Genomic DNA, 24,688 nt, shown 5'->3' with positions numbered 1-24,688 from the left:
TAGCTGTTTAGGGAGCAGCAGAGGGACACAAAGGGAAATACCAGTGTTCAGGTAGATTAACCAGGTAAGAGCAAGATATTGCTGTATTTGAAATTGTTGAAGAGCCTGGTGTAGAGTTGGATCGCATTCAGAAATGGGGACTTTCAATGTTAGGCTTTTTGGAGTAACTTCAAGGGACAAGAAGGTTCCACGAAACAGAATGTGGAGCCTTAGTTTTGATAGTGCATAGACATATTTTCAGAAGGAAAGGATGTAATATGAGATGGGATTCATCATGGCAAGAGAGGACAGTTTGGAGAGTTAAAAATTGTGAGTGGCACAAAAAAATAAGCAGAGTAAGGAAAAGACAGAAAAATGGAAGAAAAGCAACAAAAAAAGTTGAAAAAATTATAAATACTCATACAGAAATCATTAATAAGAGAAAATGCGTGGGCAATCTATATTGATATGAAAAATGGCAGAAAAGGAAACATTGATTGGGAAAGTCATGGAAACAGACAAAATTTTAGAAACTGGGTAAACAGAGAGCGAAAGTCATAGGAGAAAATGTAAACTACTTAGCTCGGCAATCGAAGTGATGTAAGAGATGGGCATTAAAAGTTGATCAGAGCGATATGCCGAAAAACAAACACACAAAAATGAGAAAGAAATACATATAATCAAGATAACTGGATGGTGGAAAAAAAACATAGCTGCAAAATTTATGAATAAATCGGTGAAAGACAATTGGGAGAAGGCCATTCAATGTAATGAACCACAAATTGTTGTGAGCAAATTTGTAAATAACAATTGTTATATACAAATAAAAATGAAAATGGACCCATCTATAACCACGGAAATCAGAATTAGAAAATATGTAGGGGCAAAGTGCTGGTTAGTCTTGGTAACACAGATAAATAAACGAAGGGATTAGCACATGAGATAAAAAAACAGACAACAATTTGAACAAGACAGACAACAACATGCTCTACAACATGACATTTGTACACCATCTGGATTCTTCCGCCGAACACCAGTTTCTCAGAACTCTGCAAGTGGTAACTACCAAAACAACACGTCCACTGTTCTTGCCAACCACCTGTTCTTAATTTACATTACTTTATTCCATCTCAGCTTTCCTTCATGTAATTACCCTTTGTTTCTTTCCATTTTAGTTTTCAACATCTTTCATTATCTTTCCCCTCTATTTTTCACCACCACCTCTCACTTCCGTTTCATACAGTGCACTTAGCTTACTCACTCTTATTAACTCGTTCACAATGTTTTAGTAGTAATCTCTGTCTTGCATATTACCCTGTCTTCCACCTTTAAGCTCTAACATTTTCAAATCTATCAAATGCAGTCCCCAACAATCAGTCTTTCCTTCTCATCCCGTACAGTAAGTCTCCCCTGACCCGTGGTTCTGGGTGACTTTTGCAAAATATATCCCTTTTCCTAGACCCCTCCAGTTCTTTTCCTGCACCCTTCTTCCTTCCCCCTCAACCCTTCTGCCTGAAGAAGAAGCCACTGGGTCCAAAAGCTTGCCAATCACAACAGTCTTTTATGCCACCTCTTGGTGAGTAGATTTTTTTTATCTATCCAGTTAAATAATTCCATCAATAATTGATTGTTTTCATTGGGAAGATACATTGACATATTTCTAAATATTTTAGTGTCTGCCTGGCATCAATGAATAGTTACCATGGTAATTTCTAACACATTTTTTCCTTATAGTTAGTAACAAGTAAAGCCCAGTATTTTAATTCTAAGTGCAGAATAACATAATATACTAAAATGTGAAAAACTGCAAATATTCTATAATTATCTATGTTCTGCACCAAAAATACATGTGTACAAACATTTCCTGGCTCAAAATTGAAAATTAAAAGTTACCACTCAGCTTTAGCAGACTGATGTGTGGTGCACACACACACACACACACACGTAACAGAACACACTATTAAACCTTAACTACATTTGTGTGGTAATTTACAACATCACATGCCACTCCTTTGTTTACAGCTGCATTCCTAATGCAGCATTGCCACTTGGCTTCTGTGTAATCTTAGTACCAGATTCTTTTACACTGTGCAGGTGCTTGCTAACCAGCACCCATTAATTCCATAAGTTTGTACCACTTGGGGTCAACATCTACTCCACAAAACTATAAACATTACTTTCCTTATTTGTCTTCAGAAATTGTTTTTAATTGCTTTAGACAGGATGGGGCAACATTAAATGATGATCAAATTTTGGAGTTATTGTTTGTTAGTGAAGACTGCTCACTCATTGGATATACCAGATTCTTTTTAAGATGCAGCTGAGTTTAGTGACTGTGAAACAGAAATATCTGATCATGAAACTGCCAGTGGAACAGAGGATGATGAAGATGTAGAAGAATAGAATGTTCACAAGGAAACCAAGAAATAGCAAGACAATCTGGCTATTTTTTATGGAAAAAACTGTAAATAAGAATAGAAAGATGGTGCATTGATAGTTTATAAAACAACTTAATATGATATTGACCAAAGCACATATCAAAGAGAAAAAAATGAACTCCGGAAATTTTTTTAGAGACTTGCAGACTGCTATGAACAAAGTTCATTGCACAAACTTTCAAAATGATAGCAGGGTCAACAAATCTGCTGCACAACTCCCAAGCAGGCCCAAGTCAGTCAAAACAGATGAAGATGTCATGATGCCATGTATATCCAAACATAAAAGACACAACCACCACAAAAGTTCTAATTGTCAAAAATATATGTGCAAAATGCATTCCACTGACAAAAAGGTATATCTTGACTCTGATGAACAAATACAGATGCTTAGACAATTCATTCATGCACCCACAGTCACTTTTTTAATTGAAAGTCATTGTTTTTTCTTTATAGTTTACTTATCTGATCTCAAAACATATTTCTGAATGTTGTTGAAGTAGATTTTCTTTGTTCTTTGACTCTGTTTATGAGGCTAATGTTAATGGAAGAGCCTTAGTTATTGGAAGATCATGTTTTGTTTTTTAACAGATTGATTTACGATACATGGTAGTCTTTCTTTCACTGATTCTTTAACAACAAATTATAGAAGCATGGACGTAAATAAGTTCAAGACAATTTTTGTTTTGGGGTTGAAATCTATCTCACAAATTTAATAACATCACTCTAAATACAGAGTGTAGGTAAGGATTAATTAGTTTTTGAGCCTTGGCTCTCTTTTTTTACAGAAAGTACACACACACACACACACACACACACACACACACACACACACACACACACACTGTAGCTGTTGTGACATTGATTATTAGAGATCAGTCACTTAGGCTGATGGATGTGGGGAGAGGATACAGTAGGACGCACCATACAAGGAAGGGATAGCGTGGCACTGCAAGTTAGGAGTGGGAAAGACAGATGTCTCAGCAGCTACAAAAAATACAAAAAAGGCAGGAGGGGAATGGGGGTGAGCTTATACGAGATATTGAGGGGGGGGGGGGGAGGGGGGGCTGGAGATAAAGGCATTTCTATTATTGCTATAAAATTAAAGTTTAGTGAATTTACTTACCCTTCTCTGTACTTGAAGTGTTTGAAAGCAAGATTTTCAATGTAACCCACAAGATCATCTTGACCTGGATGAAATGGCAACTGTTTCAATACTTCTATCAACACCAAACAGAATATGAACTCTACTGCCAAATCTCGACGCTCCTGTAGTATGTCAGCTTCACTTCGTTCTGTAGTTTCAGTGCTGCAAATTGAAATCTAGTCATTTAATGTTTTCCACATAAATTTACAAATTATGACAAATCCATTATTTTTTGAGGAAAAATAAATATGTTTTCTTGAGAAATGAAACCGCACTTGATGAACAGATAAAACTGACCATCTACATCTACACTCTGCAAACCACCGTGAGGTGCACGGTAGGGAGTACGTCCCATTGTACCCATTTTTAGGGTTTCTTCCTGTTCCATTCACATAAGGAGTGTGGGAAGAATTACTGATTGAATGCTTCAGTGCGTGCAGAAGTTACTCTAATCTTATCCTCATGATCCCTATGTGAGCGTTACATAGGGGGTTGTAGTATATTCATCGAGTACTTATTTAAAGCTGGTTCTTGAAACTTTGTTAATAGACTTTCTCAGGATAGCTTATGTCTGTACTCATGAATCTGCCAGTTCAGCCCCTTTAGTATCTCTGTGACACACTCCCATGGATTAAACAAATCTGTGACCATTTGTGCTGCCCTTCATTCTGTATCACCTGTTAGTTCTATATGGTACAAGTAGCACACACTTCTTGTAAAAAGGCACAGGTCACATCTACCTATAAGAAGTATAGTAGAAGTTATCTACAAAACTGCTGTCCAATATCGTTGACATCAGTTAGTTGTAGAATCTTAGAACATATTCTAAGCTCAAACATAGTGCGGTATCTAGAACAGAATGACCTCTTCGATGCAAACCAGTTTGGATTTCGAAAACATTGATCATGTGAAACCCAACTCCAACTTTTTCTCACATGACATACTTTGGATCAAGGCAACTATATAGATGCAGTATTTCTTGATTTCTGAAAAGCATATGACTCATTACTGCAAGATGGTTGGCATCAAAGAGGTCATTCTGTTCAAAATACCTAACTATGTTTGAGCTCAGAATATGTTCTAAGATTCTATAAGAAATTGATGTCAAGGATATTGGACATTAGTTTTGTAGGTAACTTCTACTACCCTTCTTATAGCTGGGTGTGACCTGTGCCTTTTTCCAAGAACTGGGCACAGTTTTTTGTTCAAGGGATCTATAATAGATTATAGTTAGTATAGGGGCTAACTCAGCCACAAATTCAGTACAGAATATGACAGGGATTCCATCGGGGCCTGGAGCTCGGTTCAATTTTAATGATTTCAGAAGTTTCTCAACACCACTGACACTAATATTTATTTCAACCATATTTTCAGTGGTATTGCAAAGGAACATTTGAAAATGGAACTAAGCATTTTGCTTTGCTACCCTTATTTATTAAGAACTGGACACTTACTTTGGTGCCACCAAGGGCCTTTACATATGACCAAAATTTCTCTGGATTTTGTGAAATGTCCTTTAACCATATTCTGCTGTGGTAGTCATGGAAGGCATCATGCATTGGTCTCTTGACAGTGAAATGTGTTTCACTCAGCATCTCTGTATCTATAACCCTACACTTTGTTTTACACCTATTTGCAGTAATCTGTTTCTCTAGAAGTTTTTTTACAATAGAGGGTTCCTCCCATTATTAGCTATTCTACTGCGTACATATCTATTCAGCGTGTCGTCAAGTGTTCTTTTAAACTTGAGCCAGATTTCCTCTCCATGCTCATGTATGTGCATAGACTCTGGAACCAATTATTGTCTCTCTTGAGAAAGTGATGACAAAAATTAACTGTAATACAAAGCCAACATTGACAATCAAAAAGTAAAAAAATTCTCTTTCATTCTCCATGAACTGAAAAAGTAGGGATGTGTTACATTTCGTCAATTGTTGTGGAGTATTCTGATTAGTTAGCACACGGACAGAGCAAGTGATAGATCTCACATATTAATCTGATCAAGTAGCCGAAATTCTTATGTAACTAGCGCTCATTATCAAACTTCCAGTACTCTCAAATATGTTATAAATTGCAAGTCCTAATATCATAATTGAGACTCCAGGACTGCTAATGTGGGCAGTTTTTCATGCTGTAACATATATTTCAAGAAGTATCTCAAGTTACTGCACGTTGTACCACTGTAATTCCATACCAGACTTTGTTAATTCAAATGTACACTGAAAGCTTAGAAAAATAACAACAACCTGGCCTCAATTCCACAGGGTATTTGAGGGAGAACAGTAGAGGTCAAATACAAAAGTTTAAGAATTTACTACTCAGAGATACAAATACCATGAAACTTCTGCAAAGCACTAAAGGATATTTAAATCTTTTCCCAAGCCGCAGAATGCACATGCATTCTGATTGAATATGTATAAATAACTTGGAAACTAATTTAAAAAAATGCCTCTTTTTCTGTCTGAGTACACTGAAAAATAATAACAGATACACAAGTGCTAAGTATTGCATAATGTACAGGAAATATTTATAACTTACTAACCAGATAGAGTTCGAAAGGTGTGTTGTAGTTTTTAACAGCTTGCATACTGGCCTAACTACTGCCCATTGTTGTCTTGCCTCATTTAATTGTTCAAAAACAGAAATCAGTGTGCCACCACATATTTTCTACATGTATGTTGCAAGTAGGAAAACATAAATAGATTCCACGTAAAGCAATGATTGTAAGATACATCTGAAGCCAGTAAATTTCTTACCAGATATAAACATTTACATATAATTTTTAATTGCTTCTAGAGAAGTAGAAACATGCATCGGATGTGATGATGTACTACCACATATTGATCACCAACGAGCACTAATTAACTCAATCTTGGTTGCCCTACATCTAACAAACCAACTAATCGCAAACTGAAGTAGTACTTGGGAGGTCAATATGCTAGACACTGTGAATTTAGTTTTGTTTTTAAAAAAAATAGTTCTTACTGGGAGAAGGAAATAAGATTTTTGTTGATGTAGTCACAATTGTCACACATAATTTATTTTATACAGTATAATATTGAGTCAGGCATCAATATTGTTCCCAAGGTGAAAAAGGGCAATATGACCTACATTTGGAGAATTTACCTTTTTCCTTTTAAATCTGTCTTCCTCTGTTCTGTTCCTCCAGCATCAATAACCTGTCTTTCATACCAAGCAAAAAGTGCTCTCAAAATAGATGGTAAGCAGTGCTCAGCAACAGATCCAAAAGCAGTTAAAAGTTGATCAAACTGTGCATCTTCACCTCTCTGTAGAACTTTTGACAGTGGGCGCTCCTGTGGAATAGCAGAAATGGAAAACACTGTAGGAAGTAATCTAAAAAGACCAGAAGAAGTGACAACACTTAGCTACCTGATAAACACCAGAGTAAAAATGAAATAGAATAAAAAGGCAAAAACTCCTGATATCATGACGCATTGTGTGTTTATGTGGTGGGAGATATAACTGCAACAGTTGCAAAATAATTACTGATAGACTTACTCAAATGATCAATGCCAATATTTTCATACTTTAGTAAATTAGTATTTTCATACTTAAGTAAATTAGTTTTACTTGTATTAAAGCGAATGGACTTCTACAGTCTCAAGCAGACAGTCTTTACAGCTTGCTCATCCAATCATCAAGCACAATGCTTAACAATTATCTCAAATGGATGCTTTATGCAGAGAGCAGTTTGCAAGTTTGTATTTCACACAGTCCACAATACTAATTATCCTACAATGAACAACAAATACAGCAGCTCACGGTTTGTTTTAAGTCACATACACAAAAGGAAGAAAGCCACAATTGATCTGATGATTAGTGTGCAGTGGAAACAAAACCTAAGCTGTAACTAAGGCATTTCTCCCATAAAAGTATTCCTCCCACGAAAGTTAATCTGTCATGTTACCCCAGAGATGTTAACAAAAAGTCAGTCATTAAGATAGGGGCACTGGCAGATTGAGAGTGTGAGGTGAGGTGACCCATTACTCATGCCCACGTAACTCTGTGGGTAAGAGTGTTGCCTGCAAAAGGCATGGATGACTGGAATCATGTCTTAGTTTGACTAACAGTTTTAGCTTGTAGGGAAGAGAGAGAGAGATCTTGAACAAAAGTTGTTGAGGCTCTTGTGATCACTTGTTGATGTATTCTCCGATGGGTTCTGTCTCATTATCTTTGGATGACATTTCTTTAAAATTTGAGAAAATGCATGACACAAAGACATATTAATTTTTCTTTATTATCGCAACCGGTTTTGGGAAAATATCATCAACACAGTATGACAGAAGATTAATATTACTCACATGTGATCACACACAGTGACATGGAAATCCATTTGAACTATATACCCCTCAGCATGGTGCACTTTCTAACACAGAATAAGCAGTAACCCAGGACACAGTAATTGTTTAATGATTTTTCTGACGTTTCACCAGCACAAGTGGCTGGCATCATCACGACTTAATCCTCCATCGCTGGTACCAGAGGGGATATGAGCCCACTGCTGGAGATTACATATACCTGTTGCGTGCCAATGTCTGATGGCTTTCCCCTGGTCATTATCACTGAGGTTCTCCCCTTGCTACCTGCAATGATTGTTTGCTGTAAGCAGGAATCCAGGATCTGTTTATCTTGATGCTTTCTTCTTTCTAGTTAAAACTGATGTTATCTTTCAAATTTCAGTATTGACCGGAACAAACAGGCATGATAGTTCTGGTGATAGTATTTTTGCGACTGGGGTAGTATGTGCTTGGATGTCTGTGTGATATGTGCATTAATGTCCTCAAGAGCTAGTGAGTGCTATGTTCTGTTATGTGCGTATATACCACACATCTGTCTGCTGTATGTCAGTGGCTGCCTTCCACTTATTTTATGTATTGTTCCACCCACAAATTTCCATTATTGTTACTCATTATGATCTAACAGAGATAACTGTGTTCTCTGCAAATTAAAAATGGCATTGTATTAAAGGGCACAATTCAAGAGTCAATCATACGTCACACCAAAAACGTTCATATGCAGGTTACAGGCACAGACAGAAGACAGACAATGATGAAAAGTATGAATACGGGCTACATACAACACTCGACCATAAACAAGGAACACTAGCTTCGGCTAAAAATTGAGTCAGTATTTATTTGTGCACTACTGTTGTTAGATTCTCAGCTAACTTGATTACAGCAGTTTCAAAATGGACTATCCAAGTAGTATCAATATGGAGGAGATGTGGCCACTGTCTGCAAACACAAAGGCATTTACAGAGAGCATAACAAAAAGCTATGGCCAAACTTTCAGGAAACTATCCTCTCATGTAGAAGAAGGGATGTCAAATGGACTTGAGCCTGGAAACACAGGATTTCCACATAAGAATTCATTTACTACATATTTTCATAGCACATTTTCCCATTGAAGAAATGTGGAACTGAACACATCAGCATACTAGACAGAATACTTTGGTAGATGAAAGTTTCAGAATGTCATCTTGGGTTAAATCTGGTTAAATTGTAATTCTTATGTCTGTAAGTGGTATTTTGTGTCCCATTGCATTGAATATGCTTCAAACATTCTCATCTTGGGATATCTTCATTCTGAAAATATCTCCTGATACAAATATAGTAGTGAAGCCACATCTATATGCTAATTTGTATGTCAAATACGCATCTGCCAACATCACATTTGTGAACACTTCCATTAAACTATACCAGAAATCACATCTGTAATGAGTATTAGAAACATATACGTATTTGCTAAGTCCATAATGATAACTTAAACAGCTGATGGTATATTTAAGTAAGACAATGGTGAGAGCCACATTCCAACACAAGTGGTGAAGCAAGTCACATGTCAAATTTACCTCCTATGAAATGGAACACACAACACTGGCAACGACCTCAATGAACCATAAACAAGAGGGCTCCTTGGACACTTCATGTAAGAAAAGTATCCAGTGGTATGCTGGTACATTCTGTTCCTGTGTATAGCTATGATTAATGTGCTATAAAGAGTAGAAGAAAATGAGTTGTAAAATGTAAATGAAGTGTGTCCCAATACATGTTCATAAAACACATTTTCTCCTCCTCCTTCTGCTCCTCATCCTCCCTCTCTCCCTCTCTCGCTCTCTCTCTCTCTCTCTCTCTCTCTCTCTCTCTCTCTCTCTCTCTCTCTCTCTCCCTGGATGTGTGCGCGAGCGAGTGAGTGAGTGAGTGAGTGAGTGAGTGAGTGAGTGTGTGTGTGTGTGTGTGTGTGTTTTTCCCAGAATGTGATAGGAAACTTTGTATCTTTCAGTTACCAGCATCAGGCAACTGCTTTGGCATGCAATGCACCATCTTATTGACAGAGGCTTATGAAACAAGTTCAAATACTGAGATGTCTTTCAATTATTGTGTGTTGATGATTCTAAGAGTAGTACCGCTTAATTAACTCAGCCATAGTATTCGTATGAATAGATCTGATAACATTTTAACAAACGATAGGAAAGTAACCATGTGATGCAACTACTGAACCACCACAAATTGCCATTTCTGGAAACTGAAGCAATGTCTTTAGCAGACCCTAAATACGATGGGTAGGCACTAGGGGAAAGGCTCCTGTTAGGTGAATAACGGAAGATAGCAACCAGGAACAGGAAGAATACATATGTTAACTTTCAGCAGATATGCCAAGAATAAAGTGGAGGATGATTTGCCAGTATCGATGGAGGGCCTCTCCGGAGGGACATCACCTTGTAGAAACACAGCCTCTTTAGGCAGAGAGGCATACATGTTTGCAAAAAGCTGAGGGCTCTGCTGGAGGTGAAAATAAAACTGAGGGACTTGATGAGATCTCAAATATCCAAGCTTTACGACTGGGTGATAGGCCAGCCCGAGAAGTGCAAATTACTACTGTAAGCTGGACCACGTAAAGTTCAAATTCTTGTCTGGTGGTCAGAGGAGGAAACTCCGCAAAAAACAAAAACAAAAGGAAGGTAGATAATTGTTTTCTAAACATAAATGGCTGGAACTAAAAGTCTTAACCTAAGACCACAAAGAAAAGGAGACAGTCTCAGAGTGAAGGGGTAATCTTACCCCTTCTATCTCTAGGACAGGGGACAAGAGAATAAGGGAAGAGTCTAATACTGCACATCTCACGATACACGGATTCAAAGAAAGCTGAGGCAGGAAATAGGGAAACATACCTATAGTACTGCAGTCTCAGTTTTCAGGATAGCAGTTATCCAACAAGGACATCTACTGACAAACATCACCTTGCAATAGATGGAGCTTGTTCAGATGCCTCTCTTCAACAAGGCTGGGGATGGGAGAGGGTATGTCTCTCTGGACAAAGTGCTCTTATCTTTGTCTGTGGGAGTATGGGAATGGTGGAGCAGCTTAACCAGATATATATATCTCTGTGGAAAGGCAAAGCTGCAGGTCAAGGCAGTGGCTGAGCTCTTCAAGACTAAAAAGGTAGACAATTTGGATGCCAAAACTTCTTAAGATACTCCTCCAAAGACTCTGTTTGAGAAAATAAGGGTGTAGAACCAGAAGGTCTTCACAAAGGATTGGAGGGTGATTAACCGAAGAAATAATTTACATAACTTTTTGGTCCACTCTAGTGGGTAGTTATGTCAAACAATGACATGCTGATGGAGCCATCCTTATCTGACGTCATGTACAAGGGAGGATCAGGAAGTAACACACAGCAATTTTTGTCTCACCTAGTATTGCAGCTGGAATGTTGAAATTTTATGACAATACAGTTTGAAGTTTGTGCTACAGATGGTATTTTGTCATACAGCTCTAACAAGAGATGTCTGAACTACAAAACAAACTTGGTGCACATGTTAGTGTCATTAACTTGCGAAAAGCAGCGAAGTGTAGTTCAATATTTGTGGTCCAAAAGGCATAAATTAGTGAAATTTACAGGGACATGCATGACATATATAGGGACGATTGTATGGATCACAGCAATCTCTCCAGGTGGTGTGCATCCTTCCAAGAGGACTGTGTGAACCTTAGTGATTCACCATGCTCTGGGCAGCCACTAACAGATGCAACCCTAAAGAATGTTGGAGCCATTGAGGCTGCTATTTTGAAAGATCGGCCTGAGCATCTGCGAACCTTATCAAATCAAAGCAGTTCAACATTTCCTATGGTGCACTGTACAATACTTCTCATGGCATATCTAAGAAACTGACACACAACCACAAGGGCCTGTGAATGATAAGAAGCTTTGATCACTTAATGTATTATGTTGCAGAAGAGCATGATTTTCTGAAAGAAATCATCACTGGTGATGAGTTGTGGGTGTACCACTACATGCCCAAAAATCAAGCTGGTCTCTAGAAAAAATAAAAAATAAAAAAATATCGGCTACAGAAGTGCTTGTGTCAGAGCTCCAGGATTATCTGTGGTGTATTACTGGTGGACTTTGCTGAGCACAGGATGACTGTGAATGCTGCAGCCTACATTAAAGCTTTGGTTAAGGTGTGTCATGCCCTTCATAACAAGTGGCACAACATTAATACTGACAGTGTTAAACTTCTTCATGACAATGCTTGCCCCCACATTGCTGCACCTGCTCATGAGGAAACTGCCAAATTTGGGTGGGAGGTGCTCCACTATCCACCATACAGTGTGGACCTTGCGTAGTTGGACTTTCATCTGTTTGGTCCCGTGAACAAATTCCTGGCTGGTCAACACCTTGTAACTGATGTGGAAGTGGTATCAGCAGTCCGCAGTAAACCACACTCCAATCAAACGGGCTTCTATGAAGAGGGTATATCAAAACTGGCACGACAATGGGAGAAATGTGTTGAGAATGTTGGTGAATATGTAGAAAACTAGATAAAAGATGCAAGTTCAGTTGTGGTTATTTTGTTTTATCACCTGTTAAACTTTTTGGTAACATAATTATTGTGCATTACTGTCTGATCTTCCCTCACATATAAAGTTTGAGGTTGAAATGACCTGTAGGGATCCTAGTAGAACAGACTGGACTCATACAGAAAGATCTAAACTTGCACTTACCTGAAATCAGAACTTTGATAAGGCACCCAGTAGATTTTGAGGAAATGGAAGATGCAGCGAGTCTCCCATTACAACCTCATACTTACGAAACTGCCTACTCAACAAGAAGTGCACAAATAGGAATGTATCTTGGTGGAACAACAGTCTGTAAGTGCATAGGAAACAGGTAAGAAGACTGCTCAACCTCGCAAGGAAGAAATGACAATGGGCAAGTATCAAGAAACCCTTGTAAATAAAATTTTGTGATCAAGCAAGTGAAGCTTTCTGCCTGTAAGGTATCCTGTGAGAAAGTGGAAGGTACAGCTACTTGTGCTACACTTCATAAAGTTCTCAATAAAATACCAATTGGTCCAGGAGGGTGGTGGGCAAACAAGGATACCAATTGCAACGCTAGATGTGCTCCTCAAGACTCACTTCCCTCACTGCACTCTGACGGATAACACAGACCAGGAGTCAGTCTCTCAGAGAGATTGGTTCATAGGTAATGAAAATGAAAACTGACAGTCTGCAAGAGAATGTCCTGACTTCAAAAAAAGTCCAGTGGGCTGTGGGAATGTTCACCATCGAAGTCACCAGACCCAGATTGTATCTCTCCAGCTGTACTACAGGACAGGTTTTAATTAATTCCTATGTAGACTGTTCAGGGTCAGGCTAGCAACAGGAATCATTCCAAATACTTGGAGGACAATGAGGGTTGTTTTCATTCCAAAGCCAGGGAAAACTGATCATTCAAGGCCAAAGATAAGAGACCAATTAGTCTATCCTCCTTTTTTCTAAAGACATTAGGAAAACCGGTTAGTGTGCATGTTAAGGACTACAGGTTAAATGAAGTTCTGCTGCACATAAACCAACAAGTATATCAACCAGTTAAGTCATGACAAACAGCACTTCACCAGCCTGTTGGGAAGGTGGAAAAAGCTCAACATTTTCATGAAATAGCTCTCTGCACCTTCCTGGATATTGAGGGAGGCTTTTAGCAATATAACCTTCAAATCCATTGTTAGAGCTGCAGAGCAGCATGGCATTGTAACCACCATATGCAAGTGGACTAAGGCCATGCTGAATAGAAGACATGTAGAAGCCAACATGATGAACAAGAAAATGGTGATAAATGCCACCGGGAGGTTTCCACAAGGAGGGGTCTTGTCCACACAACTGTGAAATCTAGTGGTGAATGAACCCACTGAAGAGTTATGTAATGGAGGCTACTTTTGCCAAGGATATGCAGATGGTTTAGTCATGGTAATATTTGTCAAATAGTACTGTTAGAACAGTGGCACAATGTGCACCTGACATTGCGGAAAACTGGTGCAGGAAATAGGATCAAACAATTAGTCCCAAAGAAAACTATTGCAGTATCATTTATGAGGAAGCAAATTCAGCACACATACTGGAATCTCAAGCTCTTTGCTGAAACTCTACCACCAGGAGGGGGCTTGGATTACCCTGCTGGAAGTGAAACTATCATGGACCCCTCATATAAAGAATATATGTTCCAAGGTAAAAGGTATACTTATGAGCACCCCTCCTTCTTATGGGTACCAATGGTTTTACTAGAATTAAACAGAGAGGAACCATATAATAAACCCAGCTTTGGGTGGGGGAAAGGAAAGAAGAAAGTGCTAAGACCATTCTTGCATAAATGTTTTTTCTTCCTGTATAAATCAAATCAAATCAACCTATGGAGGGATGGTGCTTCCTATGGAAAATCTTGGCTCATGCATTGCCAATGATGGCCAGAAACTGGGGGTCTGAGGCTAGCCTTGATTCTTATCAGTAGCTCTTGATATGGTAGAAACTGCTTGCTTTGCTTGTAGTGTGAAAGTGAAGTTTATAATCAGTAGGAACACACTGTCACCTTAATGGGGTCCTTATGGTTTGACTAAGTTGGGGGCATTCAATCATTGACTCTGTCAGTTCCACGATGCTCACGACTGTAAATTTGTTGACAAGTACTATTCAGGACCTTTGTGAATAAGTCACATGAACAGAGCTACATGCAAATTGCAAAACAATACTTTCTTTCTCTTCAACAGTTTGCAGCCACTAAATTAACAGTCAGTAATATCGCAAGCAAAACATTCTTATATTAGGTTTCTCTGCACTGGTTAATCTGGATCAAAAACAACTGTGTCAATGAGGAACCCATAAACCAGTTATAAACTTAATAACATATACCACATGCATATACCCTGATGTTAAGCTAAAATAAAAAATGTACAGCAGCATTAAGATAGTCAAGAAAAATAGCATCCACATTAGTACCATCATAACAAATTTCTTGGGCATAGAAACATACTGGACTTTGCACAACCATCTCCTGGGATGCATTTTTGTATCCACTTGATGACCCAATATAATAAGTTGGTTGGGTGGTTGATTTGGGAGAGTGGACCAGACAACCAGATCATTGGTCCCATCGGATAAGGGAAGGATGGGGAAGGAAGTTGGCCACATCCTTTCAAAAGAACTATCCCAGCATTTACCTGAAGCCATTTAGAGAAATCATGGAAAACTTAAATCAGGATGGCCAGATGAGGACCTCAAACATCATCCTCCTGAATGCGAGTCTAGTGTGCTAACCACTGTGCCATCTCGCTCAGTAATACAGTAAGTTAATACAGTCTTTATTGGTGAACAGCTTGCAAAAAATCATTTTTTTTCTCTTTAGCACTTGTCCTCTTCCTCTAGCCCTCTTTTCTCATGTTACATGAAGAAACCTATGGTTCTGAAGCTAAAATTTTCCACCATCTTTGGCTATATGCATATCACACTAGCATATTCCAGTAAAAGAAGTGAAGTGACAACACTGTCAAATGAAGCTTCTCTTGCTATACTTCCAGACCTTAATTTTTTTTCTGTTCTCCATTCCATACATAAACCATGTACTGTGAATATATGAAAACTCCAAATTCTTATCCATCCTGTATTTTCTAGAAATTTATTTTCAGTATATAAATCACAGTCTGCTGATAACAACAGTGTACATAATTCAAGGAAAAATATTCCAAACTTCACATTTCTCTAACACCAAGTGCACTTCACAATTTGACAGCACTAATAATTATTTTACAATTGACACACTTTAGTTGAAACCCCTTTTTCTCATTTATTAAACAAGCATCTTATCTCTTCAGAAATCTATGTAGGCCTTCTTCAAAAGTTACCTTTATTCACATTTTATTTACTAGAACTTTTTGCTCTTAATATTTAATCGTTTCAAAAATCCAGTGTCATAATCTTATAGCCTTAATTTTTTCCCAAAAATATATAATTTTCCTAGAGCAACATGTTAGCTTACAAAATATTTCAATTAGTTAATTTCAGCTTCTAGAAAATCTTGTTGAACTTCATAAAATCCAACACATCCTGAAACTCATGCCCCATAAAATAAAACCATCATTTGCACCCCTTTACGGATATTGAGCTAATTGTTAACTTGAAAGTTCTGAATCTGTATTTCTATGGTGTAAGAGGCTGCAGGCTGACTGACTAAGTAATTTCTATGCCTAATGAGTTTACATATTCTATACTCTTACTACCTTTATGTTAATAACTAAATTGTAAGAACTTTTTATGTTGGAAAGGCCCTCTGTTTTTAAAGCTTGTAAGAGTGTCAATCTTTATCCAAAAGCGACCGACGAGGCTTCTATACTTACTGGTGCCCACAGGTGGATGGGTTTTGTTGCAAGATTTAGTTTGGCTATGTCAGTGCAAGAAACGGGTAATGGTTGGATTACTATTGCCTTTGTTCGAACTAGTGATTCTAAGAAGAGTTCTTTGGATTCCTTTCCAACTCGTGATGTCTACATCTGCAGATTGAGACAATTTTAGCTACATTTGAAAATTTTTATCTTGGAGAATTCTGAACAGTTAAGTATGAAATTAACACTATTTTGAGCCCATTTTGTCTTTTTTAATATGCAACTACCAACAAAATCCTGTGTGGTATAATGAGGATAAATAATGTTATTACACATGACATTGTTTTTGTAAAAAGTCATATGTATATTCATATGAGTAAATGAGTTCATAAATACCTAATAACCAGTGCTGGGTATTGTATTACAGTAGCACTTTCTGCGTGGATTCATATTGCTTTTTTGCATGGAATATTTTAAAACAGGGTTCCATACGCAATGCCACACAAAAATAATATATTGTAATATCTGTCCTACACACATCTTTAAATCGGCGTCTTGTACAATGCCACAGTCAGTCCATAGCCAGCAATAAATGAGTACAAACACTATGTAATGTTCCATTTCGGTCAATATTATTTCATGTCAGTCAGCAGCTATCATTAAAACAACATAATTACAATGTTACTTGATCATCAGTTTCTTTGTTTAGTCAGATAGTACTGAGCACTCAATCATTATGAACACTACTAATTATTGTTTAAAGTCAGACAGCCCAGAGGCCAACATGTAACGTTCTGTGTCAGTATTATCAAGTCATTCACATAAAGTTCCACCTCATCAAGTAGATGGTGAGCATCTGAAGAATACACGTACTAAGCATCAGTTGGTGATTAGCATTCACCCAGTAATCATCATGTTTTTATAATAGTCAGTATTAGGCATAATCCACTGTCTAACGCTCTCAAGTTTGATTTCCCGGCACGCCGCTGGTAAGCGGAAACCCAGAGGTGCCTCACACAGAGTGCATCCCAGAGTGCCCCTGAGAGCTACAACACCAACACCAACACACAAAAATGTTCACACTGATAACATGTCTCCTTGAGATATGCTTTTCCCGCTTTCTTTCTTTGAGTTTGAAGAACAAACATAATGTACATGAGAGGCATATTTTTTGCTTATAGGTGGTAAATGTTGCATATAGTGTCTCTGTGTTAATCTGCCTACAGGTCCATTCTGGTTATTTGGAGCTGTTGGTATATGATCTTGAGCCACCAGCATAGCAAGATTCATAATGAAATCAGCTGTTGTCATTTTCTTGGTCTGAAATTAACTGTGTGACCAAAAATGCCTTCGATACTCCCAGTGGGAGCCAACGAATAAGCAGCTTCTGTCACCATTGACAGCTCTATGCCTAAACAGATTGTACTGTAGTCCCCTTCAAAGACACCTATGTCACCCAAATCATCTTATTCACTGTCTAGAGCATCGAGAATGTCTCCAAAATACAGCAAATCAGTAGTTCCTTCATTGGATATACCGTTGTTTGCCATTTCTCTTACACAGAATACTAATAACGTGCTCTTGCCACAGGTGAAAACAATGACCCAAAAGGAATGACATACTTTATAAACAAGATGCACATTCACACCATTTATCTATGAAGCTAATAACTGATAGTATAAACATTGTAATCAATAGTCAGAGATACAAAAACACCACACAGTGCTTTTTAATCAACAAAATGTGTTGGCCCGTTGAACCTACGGGCTTGGCACTAAGAGTGTTAAAAGCCACCCATGGTTACCATGCACTATGTAAAGTTCTATGTTATACTAAGTGTCCTGCTCTGTGAGGATTTTAAAAATCTGCCACCTACTGTGCGCAGCATTCTCCACCAAAGTGACACTCTCAGGAGGTTGTTTTCATGATCTGAGGCTTGCAGCAGCCAGAGACGTGTCTTCCCTCTTGTGAAGTACAGTGGAAGAAGGCAGCAGTATGGGCCTTCTCTAGTGGTTATAGTGATATGTTTTCCTCGTCGAATCGCTGAGGCTTGACGTCACATACGTAGATGTAGTGACAGGTTCCCATCGCACCATCATGTGCAGCAGAGTCGAGTTACATACTACTCAGTTCTCCTAAGAAGTGAAAATGCTTAGACTATTTTGCTCATTTGTCTATTAGTGTGGTTAGTCCTTTGCAAATGGAAAGAAAGCTTCAGCTAGAGTTGTTAGCTCCCATCAGCAGTAGTTAGAATTTCATGTTGTGATCTGGCAAGTCAATGTCTGCACGGTTTCGCAGTGGGTTTAGTGCACACGTGTTTTTGGTATTACATATTCAGGAAATGGTTTTGGCTCATTTATGAGTGTTTCTGCAATGACACGAGGCTGATGATTACAGACACTTACATTTGTTTTCGTAGGCAAACGACGTCAAGGATTAGTTACTGGTAGCTGTCAGACTGTTTTGCACCAGTGATTGTGTTCCTGGTAGGTTTTGGTACCACATCAAGGGAAATTGGGCCTGGTTCACATTGAGATGTTTTCACTGTGACATGTGGTTGCTAATGGAGATGTTTATGTTCACTGTGCAAGTGAAACATGTGCAAGATCAGGAACCAAGAACTGTCGAATACTTTGCACCAGCAACTGTCAACTGAGATCCTCAAGTGTGGAATTGGTTGAATTCTTGTACTGGTTTCATATATCAGCAATTGCACCACTCGCCTAGTGGCTTTACTGATGCACAATGAAATTGGCATGGAGATAGACACTGTGTAGTATACTATTAGAAGTGCAAGTCTTTTTGAGGTATTTCTTTCAGGTGTCTAGTGGCACGGTAACTCACTTGTGGACTGCAAAAGCACCCACTAGCATCATTCATGTTCTGTAAGCAGCAGTGTAGCGCTCATCTGCCAGTGCAGGCAGCAGTAAGTTGACCTCTGAGTGGTTCTGTGGTGAGTTTGGTGAGCGTATGTGTTCCAAATCAACATGTATCTTGTCTTGTGAAGTTGGTTTTGGCTCACTTGTGAGTTCCGCAAAACGTGTGGTTGTTGATCCGGGATGGTTATGTTTCATTCATTTTCTCCATGGAAATCAAGTGGAGGATTGGTTACTAATAGATTGTCTGTTTGGTCTTGTCTTGTATTAGCCATTGTTTTGAGATCTTTGTGGAATCCAGATGAAATCTTGAACTGATTCTCTATGCCAGTAGTTGCATGATATGAGCAGTAAGTTTTATTGATGGGGAAATGAGTTTTGCACATCATCTGTGAGTAAATGATCAGTAATGCTTGCTTGTGTAGTGTGTGGAATCTTGAGCAGTAGTTAAATCAAGACTGGCTGCACCACTGTGAGTTTGGCTGGCAGTGTTTTATCAATTTATTTTAATCTTGGTGGTTGTCTGTATATTGGAGGAACGTGCATGCATACTGTTATGGCTGCTTCATTTGTGTTGAGTATTCTCATCATGTTTTTGGTACAGCTTGTGTATGGAACACACATCTGCATATTTATTTCATGTCTTCATCGTGTGTTGACAAGTTTTTGTCTCAGGTTTTGCCATAGTGTGTAATGGTTGTTTCTAAGGAATGACATCCTTACTGGCTGTGTCACATGAACTTCTCATATACTTGTTGGTTCTGTTTACTGCACACACATATACATATTTATTAAGATGTATTAAAAAAAGATGCTGTGACTTACCAAACAGGAAAGCACTGGTAGATAGACACACACACACACACACACACACACACACACACACACACACACACACACACACACACACACGGTGTGTGTTTGTGTGTGTGCTTTAGTGTGTTTTTTATTGTGTCTATCTACCAGCACTTTCCTGTATTAAAAGAAGGTGCTGTGACATACCAAACGGGAAAGCACTGGTAGACAGACACAATAAAAAACACAAACACACACACACACGGTGTGTTTGGTAAGTTGCAGCATTCTATTATATCCATATTTATTAAGACTTTCACTTGTATGCGTAAGGGACAATGGACCTGCATTCATTATCGAGGATATCTGCTTTCCTCAGTGGCTCTCTTGAGCTCTCATCAGGAAAATCCTACAGCGAAAACTGTTCTGATCCTTCCAGTGATAGCTACTAAGGCTACCGAAGTATGCTGGGTTTTACGGTTATTGCTGATCAGGCTAATGCCTATTTAGTTATAAAGAAGTTAAGTACCCAACCTACACTGGAAACCTAGATTTAGCACTGCCTGGCACTGATTAGCATAAGAGAATTATCACATGACAGTTGAGAGATATCTTATGATATGTGCCTACTGGCACAGTTTTAAGTGATGTGAAGATCACTGAAGGTGACAAATAGTAAGTGAGCATTCTAGCTTACATAGCTTGGTTGTAGCTTAGAAAGCAGCTGCTACTGAGTGAATACTAAATAGGTATATGGTAATATGTTACACACATAACTTATTTGCCGTGAACACTGTTTCTAAATAGTAGTGCATGTTACCTTCACATTTCTGATTTACTGATGCCAGAAAGTTTGAAGTCTCTATTTAATGACCATTCATCACATTTCTGCTGAAGTTTTAGAGTACTGCTCCACTGAATGTCTTTCAGTGTGGTTTTAAATGTTGTCAACCAGTGGTCGTAATTCAATTGAGATCATGTTAGTTACACAGATCTCTGTTTCAGGGCAAGAGAGCTTGCACTTTGTATTGGCCTCATAATCTCAGCACTTCAGAGATGTGCACTCTCATTCCTACCAACATTCTGCTGGTCTACCTCTACACCTACATCTATACTCTGCAAACCAGCATGAGGTGCATGGCAGAGGGGACATCCCATTGTTACAGTTCTTAGGGTTTCTTCCTGTTCCATTCACATATGGGGCATGGAAAGAATGCTTGATAGAATGCCTCTATGCATGGCTCAGGTTCTCATATCTGCCACCTGGCTCACTCCAAGAATGTCACATGTTCCAAACTGGCATCAGATCCAATGACTTGTTAATGAAATTTGAGCCAGGATTTTTTTTAAAATTGAATTAATAAATTTGTGTCAGCCCAACTAACCCTCAGCTGCAAAAGTCCCAGTACTCCAGGCCGTAACCAAATTCCCTGAAGTAATGTTTATCAGCTAATTTTCAAGTGATCTAGTGCTACACTATGTGATCAAAAGTATCCAGGCTGAAAATGACATACGAGTTCATGGTGCCCTCCATCGGTAATGCTGGAATTCAATATGATGTTTGCACACCCTTAGCCTTGATGACAGCTTCCACTCTTGCAGGCATATGTTCAATCAGGTGCTGGAACGTTTCTTGGGGAATGGCAGCCCATTCTTCATGGAGTGCTGCACTCAGGATAGGTATCGATGCCGGTCGGTGAGGCCTGGCACAAAATCGGTGTTCCAAAACATGCCGAAGGTGTTCTATAGGATTAAGGTCAGGACTCTGTGCAGGCCAGTCCATTACAAGGATGTTATTGTCAGGTAACAACTTTGCCACAGGCCGTGCATTACGAACAGATGGTCAATTGTGTTGAAAGATGCAATCGCCATCTTCGAATTGCTCTTCAAAAGTGGGAAGTAAGAAGGTGCTTAAAACATCAATGTAGGCCTGTGCTGTGATAGTGCCATGCAAAACAACAAAGGGTGCGAGCCCCCTCCATGAAAACATGACCACACATAGCACCACCATCTCTGAATTTTACTATTGGCACTACATATGCTGTAGATGACGTTCACTGGGCATTTGACATATCCACACCTTGCCATCGGATCGCCAACTTGTGTACCGTGATTTGACACTTCACCCCAATGTTTTTCCACTGTTTAGTTGTCCAATTTTTAAGCTCCTTACAGCAAGCGAGGCGTTGTTTCGCATTTACCAGTGTGATGAGTGGCTTATGAGCAGCCGCTCAACCATGAAATGCGATTTTTCTCACCTCCTTCCTAACTGTCACAGTACTTGCAGTGGATCCTGATGCAGTTTGGAATTCCTGTGTGATGTTTTGGATAGATGTCTACCTATTACACATTACGACCCTTTTCAACTGTCCATGGTCTCTGTCAGTCAACAGATGAGGTTGGCCTGTACGCTTTTGTGCTGTATGTGTCCCTTCATGTTTCCACTTCACTATCGCATCAGAAACAGTGGACATAGGGATGTCTAGGAGTGTGGAAATCTCGCGTACAGTTGTATGACACAAGTGACACCCAGTCATCTGACCACGTTCAAAGTCCATGAGTTCCGTGGAGCACCCCATTCTGCTCTCTCACGATGTCTAATGACTACCGAGGTTGCTGATATGGAGTACCTGGCAGTAGGTAGCAGCACAAAGCACCTAATATAAAAAACGTGTTTTTGGGAATGTCCAGATACTTTTGATCACATAGTGTATGTCATTATTGATTTTTGCCACTTAAGTGTAAGTTTGCTGAATTGTTGAATATTTACACTTATCTACAGCTGTTCATCATTGTGACAGGTAATGTTAATAAACACATACAAATGTGAAAATATAATCCCATGATGTTCTGTGCACTTAATTTAGAACCACCTCAAAATCTTTATGAATCGACAAACACACTTGGAAAAGATGAAAAATAGTGAAGAGCACAATTGGTAAGACAGTAAGCTTTCTATCTGATGGAACAAATGGCGAAATAGTAAACACTAGCAACAACAATGAATGGATGAAAAGGTAAGAACCCAAATACCTTATCACTAGCTTTAGAGTAATAATGTAATAACTGATACAGAATATGACTGCAACATTTATATACAATGATTTAAGGAAACTTGATGCTCCTAAGAGTATAATACTAAGTACATTGTTGAACAGAATATAAAAAATTAGTGACAAGAAGGCAATGTAAGAAATGAGACTATCTACTGAAAATAGATATTACAATATAAATTTAAATTTTTATCAAAAATACATAAGGAAACATGTGAGGCAGAGAGAATACCAAAATTAAATATAAAAAAACATAATTTAGAAGTTTAAAGTATGACAAGACTCCAAGCTTCTACAATTTCAGGAAGCAAATAAAATGTATCACAAATAGCTTTACCTCGGGAACCACTTATATTTACCTTTTTTAAGTCTTCCATTTTACCCACTATACTTTCTTTCATGTTACAGCTTATAAATTCAATTTTCCTCAGGAATTTGATGAATGTTGTTGTGTGTAACAGAATAAATTAAAAATTTAGCAAAGCCATAAGATGAACAAGCAATAATAATTCATACCGGTGGCTCCGCCATGACTGCTTCCATCTTTCTCTCTGCCTGGACAGTAAACTCAGCAAAGATAGTTCGCATTACAAACTCTCCTGGTCGGATATCCATGTCAATGTTGACACAAGGAGGATATGGAGAGCGCTCTTTGTGTGCTCCCCACGGCAAAACTGAACAACCTGATGTTACTGATGCTGCTGCAGCTACTGTTGCATTTGATGATAATGAAGTAGTTGTGATTGTTGTTACTGTTAATGATGTTATTGATTTGTTGCTCTCTCCTGAAACAACAAACCCATCATACTTTTAGAGGGAAAATGTCTTAAAAGTTTGTGTAGTTTCTAGAATAAACTTTTCACTGTCATACAAAGTTCAATTTTCTACCACTCATACATATTGAAATTCATAGGAAAAATAAAATTTGGTTTCTGCATTGTGAAGAAAAGAAATGTTAAAATATGTAAGCTAAATAATAAACAGAATATATTAAATTAGGCATACTAGATCAATAGAGAGACCAAAGAGTTCTGTGTAGCCAGCAGTATTGGCATACATCTCTATGGTTTGTATGCATTGAGCAGGGGAGGAAGAAGGGAACATAGATAAGACTTCGACATTCTTTATGCAGTTTTTAATGAATAACACTGAAGCTACTTTACAATAACATAAAATACTCCCAGAGTTTGGAAACGCATATGTTTCAACTTCTTTTCATTTTCATATATTTATTTATTTATTAAGCAAATGTATGACAAACAATGGTTTTGTTATGTTACATTTCATACGAAAAACCTTATGTGATATTGACATGGTGGAAAAAAATATATATATTTCAAGTAACTGTACAGAACTACCAGAACAAAACTGGTGTGAAAGGGTGCATAGCATCTTGAGAAACTAGAACAAAATGTATCTCCAAAATGAAACTACAGTCAAGATTGTTGTATATCTAACAGTTCTAAGTATAAATATTTCTTTTTTATTCTTAGTACTGTAATAACTAAATAATAGTAATTCCTGTATGTAATATATACTATTAATTTTATGACATTAATTTATTGGTGATGTGATTTGAGTCATTAGTGCTCAACATCAGGCATCAAAGAGTACATAGATATACATTTTGTTTTAACACAGTCATGGAAAACTAATCTGCCAACATAGTTACCGATTAAAATAAAATTAAAATTTGGTTTTTCAAAGTACTAAAGTTGTAATTACTTCATTTA

At 38.2% G+C, this 24,688-nt stretch overlaps 1 protein-coding gene across 2 annotated transcripts in view; it reads right to left on the bottom strand.

Annotated features, from left to right (window-relative positions):
• LOC126343774 (protein furry) overlaps nucleotides 1–24,688 on the bottom strand; it is a 1,073,323-nt gene that overhangs the window by 1,025,465 nt on the left and 23,170 nt on the right. For both annotated transcript variants that reach the window (XM_050001966.1, XM_050001967.1), the window contains exons 5-7: nucleotides 23,472–23,740; nucleotides 6,688–6,875; nucleotides 3,541–3,723 (exon numbers count right to left, since the gene is read on the bottom strand). In XM_050001966.1, the coding sequence (XP_049857923.1) occupies nucleotides 3,541–3,723; nucleotides 6,688–6,875; nucleotides 23,472–23,740 (640 nt within the window). The remainder of the gene's footprint in view (nucleotides 1–3,540; nucleotides 3,724–6,687; nucleotides 6,876–23,471; nucleotides 23,741–24,688) is intronic.

This window comes from Schistocerca gregaria, chromosome 1 (assembly GCF_023897955.1).
Source record: "Schistocerca gregaria isolate iqSchGreg1 chromosome 1, iqSchGreg1.2, whole genome shotgun sequence".
NCBI lineage: Eukaryota > Metazoa > Arthropoda > Insecta > Orthoptera > Acrididae > Schistocerca > Schistocerca gregaria.
This window is presented reverse-complemented; position numbering and strand designations above follow the sequence as displayed.